At 41.1% G+C, this 12,439-nt stretch overlaps 1 protein-coding gene across 1 annotated transcript in view; it reads right to left on the reverse strand.

The window, feature by feature from the left end:
- Positions 1-3,494: 3,494 nt before the first annotated feature.
- Positions 3,495-12,439, reverse strand: part of ecel1 (endothelin converting enzyme like 1) — a 37,038-nt gene continuing 28,093 nt past the window's right edge. The window contains exons 12-17 of the mRNA XM_022767624.1: positions 8,855-8,922; positions 8,118-8,242; positions 7,419-7,484; positions 6,802-6,897; positions 5,367-5,443; positions 3,495-5,085 (exon numbers count right to left, since the gene is read on the reverse strand). Of these exons, the coding sequence (XP_022623345.1) occupies positions 4,986-5,085; positions 5,367-5,443; positions 6,802-6,897; positions 7,419-7,484; positions 8,118-8,242; positions 8,855-8,922 (532 nt within the window). The 3' untranslated portion in view covers positions 3,495-4,985. The remainder of the gene's footprint in view (positions 5,086-5,366; positions 5,444-6,801; positions 6,898-7,418; positions 7,485-8,117; positions 8,243-8,854; positions 8,923-12,439) is intronic.

Raw genomic sequence — 12,439 nt, forward strand, 5'->3', positions numbered from 1 at the left:
TTTTAATTGAACCCCCCACATTAAGAGCTAATAAGTGCTAATGATGAACTAATACAGTAGAAAAACAGACTCTGGAAGTATAAACTTTCAAATGTCAGGTCTCATCCAGATTTTAAATTGGACATAAGGTTTAAAATATAAAACACTCATTTTGGTGTGACAAATTAGACAAACATTTTAAGGCCTCACAGCATCAGAGCCCCATTCATTGTTACAGAGCAAACCGGGATGACATTGCACATTTTAAGGTTCAAATATTCACCAATCTGTTCTGGGGCACAGGAATAAGAAATGTCAATTCATTCAATCATCCTGTCGCCAAGTGCTCGGCCTTTGTGGGAGCTGTTGGGTTTCTCTCTATAATAATATATAATATACAAATAAAACTGAATTGAATAAAAAAGAGTTGGATTCTCCTTTTAAATGCACAATCCGTGATTATAATATAGTGCTCCATCCTCAAAGCATCTGGTGCAGAAAAATAAGAGGATGAACGTGTGTATTAATGATATCTTTGAGTGCTATCTCTGCACATGGCAGAGATAAAGAGCTGTGTGAGGCTCGCGATCCCAGAGCTGGGAGCTGTAAAGCAACAACTCTGAACGTAGCATGAGGACACACTCAGAGGCACCAAACTGCACACATTTTTTATTGTTCTTTTTTCTATCTTAAGAAATTGCCTCTGAGATCAGCTATAAATTCTGTGCACGTGCAAAATATTTCGCTGCAAATTATATGATCCTGTGAAGTCCCTGATTAAACAGCATGTCAATGTCAAACTTCTTGGGGAAAGACGTCCAAATAGGACTAAAGTAAGAGCTGGAAGAAGCAGCCAAAAACTGCTGAGAGATTTCCTGGAGTGTGTAAATATGTATGGATATACATAATCCCTATTGACAATCCTTACCTCTGACTGTGCTGTTCTTCTTTGATGCAGTGCACAAAACAGCAGAGGCTGCCAGACTCCTTATCACAAGTTTTTTTTTCTTTTTCTGTTTGTTTACTGCATTTATTCCTCAGAATTAATTAGCCAATGATTCATCCATGTAAATTAATTTAAAAAATCAGACTAGCTCTCTTCTTGCATCCTGTGCCTCATGTTTATCTTCTTTTTTGTGTGTGTGTGTGAATTCCCTGTTTCCTTTCCATGCTAAAAATGACAGTTAAGGATTCACCAACCAGGTCGGGTCAGGTGACCTGTCCAAGGCCAATGAGGTGCTCCAGCAGCAGGTGTCTGAACCGCAGAGGCGTCCAAACAGAGAGCTTGTGTCAGAGAGCAGAGGAGCCAGCTGAGGCAGCCTCACTTTCACCGCACACTCAGTAATGACGTAGATGTTGAAGAAGCAGGTTGTAAAAGCTTGTGAAGAATTACACATTTTTCCTTCTGTCATTAACTACTGTTGAGTTATGACGCTTAAAATGATTTAATGTGCTTCAGTAAAGACTCGCAGTTTCCCATAATGATCAAAATTTAGTTTCAGTCTTCTCCAATTTAACAAGATTACAGCTCAGGAGAAGCCTCAGACTTTTGCTCTAATTATCTTTTAATTATCTACCAGTTCGTCTTAGAGGCTGTTGATATTAGCACAAAATAACAGCTTTTGATAGCATTAAATTAAAATATTTATTATGATACTGAGGCTTTTATTGCCCTCAAAAAGCCCATCTCGTTAAATCAGAGTACAGAGATATTCTTAAACTTCAGTTTCTTTCTGGCCTAATGGGTGACTGTTTTTGCCGGTGTATCATCAGAGGTTAGAGGAGAGCATCAGGAACCAGCATGAGAACGAGCAGACTGGCGGTGAACTCCAGACAGGTGAGTTTCCTGAAACTGTTTCATTCTGCTTCTTTTTTCCACATCTGAACTTTTTTTTTTTGCCAATATCATTTATCCAAAATAGGTTTGTCTATTTATCCTGTTCTCTTATCTCGTCTTTCTGTTGGTTCTTTTTAAATAAATGTTCCAGAAACCAGAATTTAAAGCTGGTCAGGTTTTCTCTATTTACAATATCTAAATCCCTTCAGACCTGATGTTCTCAGTCAAAGGCACCTGACTCAGATTGTTTGTTTATGCTCAAAATGAGTAATATATTCTGACGAGTTGTGGCTTTTGATGGATGACTTTGTTTCCATCAGTGAGTTTAGAAAATGTCATTTCTTTTGGGCTTTTTTTTTTTAAGACTGTAAACTGAAAAATGCAACGTCAGCGAGCTTTCTGAAGAGCTGACATTTTGGTTTTTAGCTTCAGGAAAAAGACAAACGAAGCTTTCAAAACATTGTTTATGAAGAAGATGATGATGCACTGAACCACTGACAACTGACATTAGCTGAAATATTCTGCGTTATATCTGTTTGAGCGCTGCAGCTGCGGTGAGGTCGCTTCACTCCAGCAGACTGAACAGGTCATTACAGCAGGATTAGTCTGCAGACATGTTTTCTGTGCATCCAGAAAGATCAAAAATGATTCACACAGAGAGAGAAGTGGATTCTTCTGAAACACCTAGTGCACAACTATCTCCACAGGAAGCTCCAGCAGACAGTCACCTTTCATTCATCAACTCCATTAACAACCGAAACAAACTGAACCTGAAGATAGCAGGAAAAACTTACTCTAACTCTCCATAATATCAAATATTACAGCAAAAAAAATCAAACAAAAGCACTGACAGGAAAAAAAAAAAGGAAAAGAACCTTCAACAGCCGTGAACTCTCCTCAGTTAGTTGCTGCTTCATCATTTCATCGTGGATTAATGAGCACAGTCTGTGTATCTTGTCAATTAGCAAACGGCCACGTTATGTATTTCAGGGGAAGAAAAATAACGACCAGTCTCGCGGAACATCAGCTGGATTGTGTGGCTTGGTTTGTATGTGACGTAACAGCTGCCAGACTGTGATAACACTCTTTAAATAGACATGAAATATTATGTGGCTACTGCCATGGGTCAAAATCATGTATTAGCTTTGTTTTAATTGCTGTTCATTTGAAAAAAATGAAAAAATGTTGAATTTATATCTGAAATACTGTAAAGACACTTTAAACTAAATAAGATGTAAACAAGAAGCAGCAGCAGAGGAAGCTTCACTGAGACTCTGGAAAGAACTGCTCCACTCTGGCAGATTGATTGAAACTGGTTTAATTGGAGAAATTATTTTTTAAAACAAAAACAAAGAAAAAAAAAAAAAAAAGAAAAGAAAGGAGAGAGATAGAGAGAGCTTGTTGTTGTATTTTAAATTTGTCATCTGATTTCTGCTTCAGGTTTCAAACAAACGGGACGCGGAGTGGGAGAGGTGGACGTCCCCCATCCAACACTGGGACGCCAAGAGAGCGCTGGCTCTCATCACTGAAGGACCCAGGCCTGTGAGGGCACAGCTGAAAACACATCCACACCGATAATGACCAACAACACACACACACACACACACACACACACACACACACACACACACACACACACACACACACACACACACACACACACACACACACACCTGAGCACAGTGATCCCTTTGTATTTATTCAAACATTAAACAGTGACCAACAGAGAGGAAGAGATAGGAGCCACGTGTGAACTAGCAGCTGCAGCGTCAGACGAGTGTGTGTGTGTTTGTGTTTGCGTGTGCGTGTGTGCGCGTGCGTGTGTGTGTGTTGTCCTCCATATACAGCGATCATAATTGTTCGTTGGCCAGAGAGGAGACATGCACTCTCATCAAAACAAACTGTACAACCATAACATCTTGTATATACTTCTCCACTGTACAAAGATTCTTTTTTTGTACCAACAGATTCTTTATACAAAAGTAATTTTTAAATTTTTTTTTTTTTTTTTTTAAATAACACTTGTGTAGAAATGTATGATTCTTCATGTACCGCAGTTGCACTTTATCATGTGGAGAGTTAACTGTGAATATATGACGTGACCTCACGCTCTCCCTCCCGTCTCGATTCCCGGGTCGTCTCGAGAGCGTGTCCACGTGTCGAACACAAGAGATGCGAATAATCCAACAGCGGAGCTTCTTCCATTTCCAGTAGAGAGGGTTTTTGGCATCAGCTCGTCCATGCAGTGAGTTCTCATCTGTCATCCCATGACTGATAGAGATACCAAGCCGTTTACGTGACCGCACTGAGGACCTCACGAGTTGAATGTAGACAGAGACACAAAGATCTCCTGTTTGTCGCTGCACTTTGCTACAAATCCTGAGAAGAAACTTCCACCATGAGTCCACCTTCTTTTTCCTTTTTTCTTTTTCTTTTTTTCTTCCTTAAAAAAAGTTGACAAATCTTAAAAAACCGTACAAACACTCACAGTAACAAGAGACCAGTGCAGGCAAACGACACAACAGTCATCACGGCTGAACAGTGACCATTGCTCTCTGCGGCCACAAGAGGGCGCCACTGCGACACAAATTAAACTCTCAATACCCAAAGTGAAAGAACACCAATGTTTTCTTGGCAGGCACGAGGAATCCTGCTGATCCCGGTTCAATTGAAATTGGTCCTTGTCCAGTTTACATTAGGGACTGAAATCACTGTTGGTGCCGTTCTGATATGCTGAAGTTTTTCTAGATGATGCTACACAGAGGAGAGACGAGTGAGGAAACACGCTGCTTAATTAAAAACCAAATAGCTTATGAATCCTACGCATAATGTATGTGATATATACGCTAAAATACAAAAATAGATGATCTGAAAATAAATTTCAACATAGAAAAATATATGTAATCAAATGATATTTATGTACATGATCAATGGTCATGTGACCCATGCTTTAGTTTGATTAGTACAGACGATGAGCAGTTGTATAAACTTTCCTAAGTGAAGACGTGAACCTCCCTGTGTCCTTTACAGGCAACAATAGGCTCCGTGTAGCATCCTGTAGCATCTGACGAATGCATGATGTAGGACAGGTAGTGTGCGCAGGTGGGTGGGTGGGTGGAGGCTGTGAAGATGAAGGTCATCCCGAGGTCACCAGGCCGCGGCGGAGAGGTCACCATACGGAGCATTTGTCCACAGGGTTCATGGGAGAACCCTTCGGACAGTGGAACACACGGGCGAACTCGTCAAACTGGGAAACGCTGCCGATCACTCTACAGGGAGGGGGAGGTGGGGGGAGGGGGGACATCCAGTGTAGTAATGTATAAAAACATTTGTGCCTCTTTGTGTGTGTGTGTGTGTGTGTGTTTTGTACAAATGATTGCAGTTATGTGATAAATCGAATGTAGTGTTAATTAATTTATTTCTAAGGAAATGGGAGCACTCCAGCTGCAGTAGTTTAGCAGTGTTTTTTTTGGTTTTTTTTACATTGGAATTGTAGATTATTCTTAAAATGCAAAAGCAACGTGCATAAATTCATGTGTGGACACTGTACCTGTAGTGCTCTGGCGCGTGTTTGTCAGTCAGCAGCTGCAGGTAGATGGACTGAGATCTTCTCTTCATACACCAGTTCTGAAAAGACACGGCGTTAACACCCCCCCGAGTGAGATGGGACAGTCTCGCTCCCAGTGGTGGAAACCAGTACTCACTATTTATCAATGTAATAAATAAGGATATGTCAGCCGTGGCTCATTTTCCTTTTCCTTTTACCTTTTACTTAATTTTAAATACGTTCCAGCACCGCTCCCGCCAACATGGCTGCCGCCGTCAGCCTGGCTCACTGCACACAGCGAGAAGCAACTGAAAGAATCCCCCAATATGAAGCAGAAACTCTGAACTTAGAGACGGATAAAGGCAGTAAAACACCTGGTTGTATCTAGTAGAAATAATGTCAGCTGAATGTCGGTTTGGAGCTTCGGAGCCTGGTGCGCCGCCACATCGGTGGACAGTAATAAATAATCCATAAAGCCGATCCTAGCAGATAAGGTAATAATGGTCCTCTCCATCTAGTGAATGAGGTTCACTCTTGTTTCACCTCAGTTTCTATCTCTCTCCCTCTTCGCCTTCTTTTGCTCCTCCAACATCAGGGCTCTTCTTTTTTTCTTTTTCCGGATAGAGTTTCCATAGTTACTGTGGTTGTTCCACCGACCGCCGTTTGCGCTGCCTGGGGAAAGCTACCGAGCTCAACCCGGGAAAACAAAAGCACCGTCTCCTTCCTGTTTTGGCTGCGCAGCGGTAGACGCACTTCCTGTGTGCTACCTCCTGTAAATTAAGCCTTGACTTGAAATTTGGTGACGCTTGTAGGGAACCAATCGAAACGCTGATGATGTCATTATCCTACAGCCATTACATCATCAACATTTACTCCTCGATGATAAGTTAGAAGAAACGTTGTCTATTCGTCACCTGAAGTTCAGAGAGCGTGACTGTTAGCCTGCTGTGATTTATGTGAACTTCTTCAGACGCTGAAATGCTGCTTTTCATTCGACATTGAAAAGTGAACCTTGGAAATGAATGTAAACACATATATGTGATTTTCACGTCACCTCCCTGTGGCAAGAGTTTAAAAAAAAAAAAAAAATGGATAAAAACATTCAAACTACATTAAAAAAGTGCGTCTGGATTCTGCCGCTGTTACATTAAGCCATGAATTTCAATGAAACCATTGAATTTCAATGATGAGTCGTAATAGTTACAAGGAGCAGGGGTGGTCTGGTGCTTAGAGACACTGCACTGTCATCAACAGTCCCTCCAGTGGCTGATGCATCCATCAGCTAATGTTGGGCTAATATATAACTCCTACCTGCTCTCTGTGATCAGTCACTCCAACTGAGAGCGGCCGCTGAAACGATCCAACATATAAACGTAATGAAAGCCAGTAGTGTGAATCAATCGTTGGGGGGGTGGGGGGTGGGGGGGGGGTCCTGTACCTGTGCAAAGGCGATGAAGAGCAGCTGTTCGTGGGTGTATTTGAGCCCAGGCAGGGGCCTCTCTGGACCATGTTCCCTCACCCACTTCTGATACGCCTGGACAGACAGAGACAGGAGACACACATTATTGATGAAATTATGATCCCTCACCTCATGTTCTCTTAACTTTAGATCTGAAATGGAGCACATCCTGCCGCTTTACAATCTCCCCTTTGAAGAAATCCATGAAAATGACTTCAGCCAATCTGATTAACACGACTAACAATCATCCCGACTGTTGCACTTTGATGCTATGAGTTATTTAAAAGCGTTCATTTATTCCCTTTGTACTTTTGTTTCCCCACTCCTTTCTTCAATATACAGTAGACCACTGACACAATCAATATGCGACTGAATTATGCAGCATCCCAGATGCTCCGCTGTCCAGACAAACACACACACACACACACACACACACGTTAAATGTTTATCTTTTATCTTTTACCTTTCACACAAATAAAGCAGAGCGGTTATGAAGAACAGAGAGGCAGATTTTGGAGACAGAATGTACTGATAGGATAAACTCTAATGTTTAGGTTTTGTGGAGCTACATAATGATGTTATCAGTTATTACTTACATAGTATGACAGCTTCAGCCCTCCCATGTCTGCTATGTTCTCCCCGAGTGTCAGACGACCGTTCACCTAGACACACAGAAAGGAAACCTCTGAAACGCTGCGAGGAAACAGCTCCGAGCTTATGCTTTTGTGCTGGTGTGTACATGTTCTTCAAGGGTTTACTTCGGTCATAGCATAACAAACAAGAAATAGCAAGCCTCCTCTGAACGATCCACCTGCTAGCTACGCTTTCACATCTGATCATTTAAGTGCAAAGAACATTATGAATATTTAGTTTTTACCTGGGTGGTAAAGCTGCCGAAATACCACCAGGCCATAAAACTCTCCAATGAATCTATCAAAAGTGAACTCCAGTGATTTACTACTGAACTTCTTTAAAGCCGGCTGGTTGGTTGATACAGAATAAAAACAGAAGCAGCAGAAACTGAGATACTCTTGACTTTTGGATCCTGCATTTCCCATGGTACAACTCATCTTCTGTTGGAGCCCCCCCCCCCCCCCAGACTGTTGGACCTCGCTGTTTGTGATGTAATGCGACTTCCTGTTATAAATTCGTAATCTTCAAACACAAATCCGAGATAGATCCGTGAAAATAACCCCGACAACATCATCAAGGTAATTCAGTTAAAAATCATATGTGCAAGTAAGAGAGTGTGTGTGTGTGTGTGTGTGTGTGTGTGTGTGTGTGTGCAAACCCACTCTCTGGTTATAAACAGTGAAGTTATCGTAGAGCTTGACGATACATTCGGCTTTCTTTTGGAACTTCCTGTAGGACTCCTCTGTCCACCACTGTTTGAGGTTGCCGTGGCGGTCGTACTGGCCCCCTATGGACATGAACCATTGCATCACTAAGATGAGGGGCAAAAGGGCAGGGGTGTTAGCATGGAGACAACACAACCTGCAACTTCTCTTCACAGTCCAAAGAGCTGCCCAGCACGTCATCTTTTACACTTTTTGGAGTCAAAACCGTTAGGGCGCAAAAAAAAAAAAAAAAAAAAAAAGGTATAAGATCCAGGTTTGACCTTGGCTGATGTTTCCAATTCATGAGCCAATGGAGCAACTTTTCAACTAAATTTGCATAATTAAAAAAAATGGCTGTGTCTCTGGCAAAAAAGCCGGTAGTGCACAAACCTACAAGTCACATTCAAAGTTATTTTAGTGAGCGACTGGCAGGAGTCACACTTTAATTAAAAGCTTCTGATGTCTCTTAAAGAGCAGCACTTTTGACTGGAAATGAAAGTTAGAGATTGTGGCTTCCTACAAATGTCATTAAATTACACAAATCATCAGGGAACCCTTGCTCTTTCTGTGAAATAGGATGGTTTAATGCAATTACGTGGGTACACAACTCAAAATGGTGAAAACTGGGGGATGTAGCCTATAAGTTGCAATGGATGATGTGCAAAGAGTGGTTTAGGATGAGCGGCCATACTTACCCCAGTCATCATATCCATGCGTTAGCTCGTGGCCGATGATAGCTCCTATTCCTCCGTAGTTCAGAGACCTGGCAGCAGGGAGGAGAAATATGCAACCATTAGACAAAACTGACACTTTCTTGGTATCTACAGGTGTTTTAAAAAGTCTTGAATTTGCTTAACTTAAAACAAAACTATGACATTTTAAAAGAAGACAACATGTTCATTTCATTCATCATGAAAACACTCAGGAGTGTTGCTGCTATGGCCTTCTTTGGTCTGGTATGACCACTAGCGTGTGATGGCTAATGTTAGCTAGTATTAGCAAGACTTACATAGATATAACAGTCAGTTTGCTGACTCTGTAACTAGCTAACTCTACTTGTGCTACTGTGCTATGTTTTAGCATTAACAACTGTCCTTTAACAGTCTTCTTTGCTCTGGTATGACCACTGGTGTGTGATGGCTAATGTTAGTTAGTATTAGCAAGACTTACAAAGAGTTTGCTGTGTAATTGTTATTAGTGAGTCAGTTTGCAGACTCTGTAATTAGCTAACTCTACATGTGCTACTGCGCTATGTTTTAGCATTAACCACTGTCCTTTAATTGCCTCGTGTAGCAACAGTGGTCATTGTGTAGCAAAAATTACACAGTGTCAAGCTAATTTGCCTTTTTGTGAAAAATGAGATGAAAATAGTGACTCTGCTCTCACATCTGCCAGTTACATACATGTATAAAACTTGACCCAGTTTAGTTAGCTTAGCATCAACATTGGAAGAAGGGGGTAGGTTAGCCTGGCTTTTGATTTATTTTTTTTTGTATGGCTCAAACAAACAGGCTGTTTAAGCTAAGCTAAGCAGCTGGTGGCTGTAGCTTCATATTTCACAGACATACTTTGAGTCTAGTATCAATCTGTTCACGTAATTCTCAGAGAGAAAGTGAAAAAACAAGTTGCCCAAAATGTCAAATTACTCTCTGAATATCTAAAGCATGTTGTAAACATCTCGAGAGCTCCTCATTTATTATTAAACTGGAGATTTTTTTTTTTTAACATAGTAATAACTAATCACAAAGTAAATACTACATGTAACTGTGTTTGCATTACTTCATCTCACAGATACCCAAAGTTAGATCTCGATATCCACTGACTTTACAACTAAACCACATGCCTTTTGACTGATTGTGGTACTGTATCTCATTGCATCACTTTGGCTTCCTTTCCCTTGCATTGTCCCAGTGTCCTCATTGCTAATTCTGCTCAGCGAAGCCTGATAAAATACAAGTGGCACTCGGGATCTAATTTCAGATCCGTGCAGATTCAGATTGGTATCGAATAAGAAGCAGCTCAATGCCACATATTCCCCCATTCACGCTGATTGGAAAATATCACATCATCTGTTCTACATGCCCACAGCCTGCATGTGTCCACCTCCCTGCTCCCCCAAGAAACCCCCCCCCCCCAAAAAAAAAAACCCAACAAAACTGTGGGTCGCTCCACCTCTCCTTGACCGTGGGCCGATCCAGAGCGCTGTCTTTGCCGCACATGCAGATATAGAGAGCGATGAGAGGGCAGGCTCGGGGCTATTCACATGGCTACGTCTGAAAATGACTTTCTGACAGCTAGTCGATACGCTGCTTCACACTGGGCCCGACTCCCTCGCTAAACTAACTGGCTGATTGAAGCTTCATTATACTCGACGTGATAGTGGAGGTGTATGTGTGTGTGTGTGTGTGTGTGTGTGTGTGTGTGTGAGAGAGAGAGAGAGAGAGAGAGAGAGAGGGAGCAAGAGAGTGGGAGTTTATGGGAGGTTAGGGCTACTGCAGTAATAACTTCAAGGGGACAGGTACACACACACACACACACACACACACACACACGCTTCCTTTAATCCAATCATTAATTAATATTGATTAACATGCATGGCAGCAGGTAGTGGCAGTACTTCTGATCACCTCTAATGAAGACACAGAAGTGGTAGCTAATGTTGAATACACAAGCTGCTCAGTCTAATTATCTCATATTTGTGAGGAGGTGTGTGTGTGTGTGTCTGTGTGTGTGTGTGTTTTTGCTAAGGGGAGTTGCTGAGTTGCTATGAATGCAGCAGGTGCAGCTACTTGGACTGTATTGTGTGTATTGATTTAAAATAATACTCAGTACTGGCAGCAGTAGGTTTGCTCCTCAGTGAATAGCTTTGGTTAACAAAGGGTATGTTGAGAGGAAACCTGCATATTCCTCAGTGCTGCAGTGCACTGCTCTTTCACTGACCATTTTCTTGCAACAAACTTTCTTCTGACAAGTTTTCCATCACACAGAAAAATTAATTTATTTTACTCTAAAAGTTTTCTCTGTTGATGTGTTGAAGAAATTAGTTAGTTAGTTGTTTTTTTTTTTTACAATGCACATGTTCGTATGTTGTCTTCTGATAACTGAAAACACTCACATACATTTCCTTTCGTTGGTAACACACAACGAAACATAAATGTGATCTATTACCTTCCTGCATCAAGTCTCAAGTGGATTTTCACACTGGACTGACTGAATAAATGGAAAACAGCGTCGGCCTGGAAGGTAGAGAGTCAATCTATAAACGTATAGTATTCTACGATAAATAGCCTGGAGTAATATAAATTATACGCAGCTGCTGAACATAAATTCTAAGTCAGTTTCTAATTAATGAGCTAAAACATGTAAAACTGAATTGAAGTGAGACTATGGCTCGATTGGTAATTACAGGATAATGGTAAATTTAATTTCCTTTCATTTCCCAAAGTATTCTCTTGAGCGGGGGGGGGGGGGGGCGCTTTAAAGATGACTGAGAAGAGCAGCAAACAACAAACATGTCTCCTGATGTGGAGGTACACTGAGTTTTCCTTCTCTTAAACCACCGAAAGGTTTGTAGGTGACAGGCTGAACTGTATTGGCAGGTGGAGAGCCGACATGAGCCGTTACAGTCTTCTTCATACCAGACCACGTCAGGCTGCAGCGGCAAAACAGAAAGCCCCCAGTGTGCTGAACTGGGCAAGTTCAACTTTTAATTTGAAAGTGGAAGAATGTGTTATTTCTTATTTCAAAAGTTGCATTGGCCTTTTTCTTCAATTTTGTACCATGGTAATATATAAAGTTACAGTGGCTGTCTATGGGAGGCCTGAACATCCGTATTTTAGACGTTTTGATCAGTTTCTACACACAGATATATTAGTAAAGCTTATTGTGATCATTAGTTTGTTGTTCTTGTTATATACTGATGGCTATGTGAGTATTGAAATGTGTAGATAGTATATACACAGTGTAGAAAGTTGTTAAGTATTGACAGCTGACATTTTTAGATTCATTTTTATTCAGGCTCAGTTCTTGCTTGGCGTCATTGTTAAATAAAATAAAATAGTTTGTTTGAATTAAGAAACACGTTTATATCCTCAGAATGAAGCGTAGTTTTGGTATCAGCACAGATCAGAAGTTTTTGATTATTTTGGATTTGACGGGAGACCTTTACTGCCTAATAGTAAATTGACTGAAATGTTAATTCAAAGGCTTTTCCACCATGAACAGAAAAACAGTGGCCACTTTATTAGGTACACCTACAGTATACAGTCTAATGTCATCCA

This window comes from Seriola dumerili, unplaced genomic scaffold, assembly GCF_002260705.1.
Source record: "Seriola dumerili isolate Sdu_G_001 unplaced genomic scaffold, Sdu_1.0 BDQW01001240.1, whole genome shotgun sequence".
Classification (NCBI taxonomy): domain Eukaryota; kingdom Metazoa; phylum Chordata; class Actinopteri; order Carangiformes; family Carangidae; genus Seriola; species Seriola dumerili.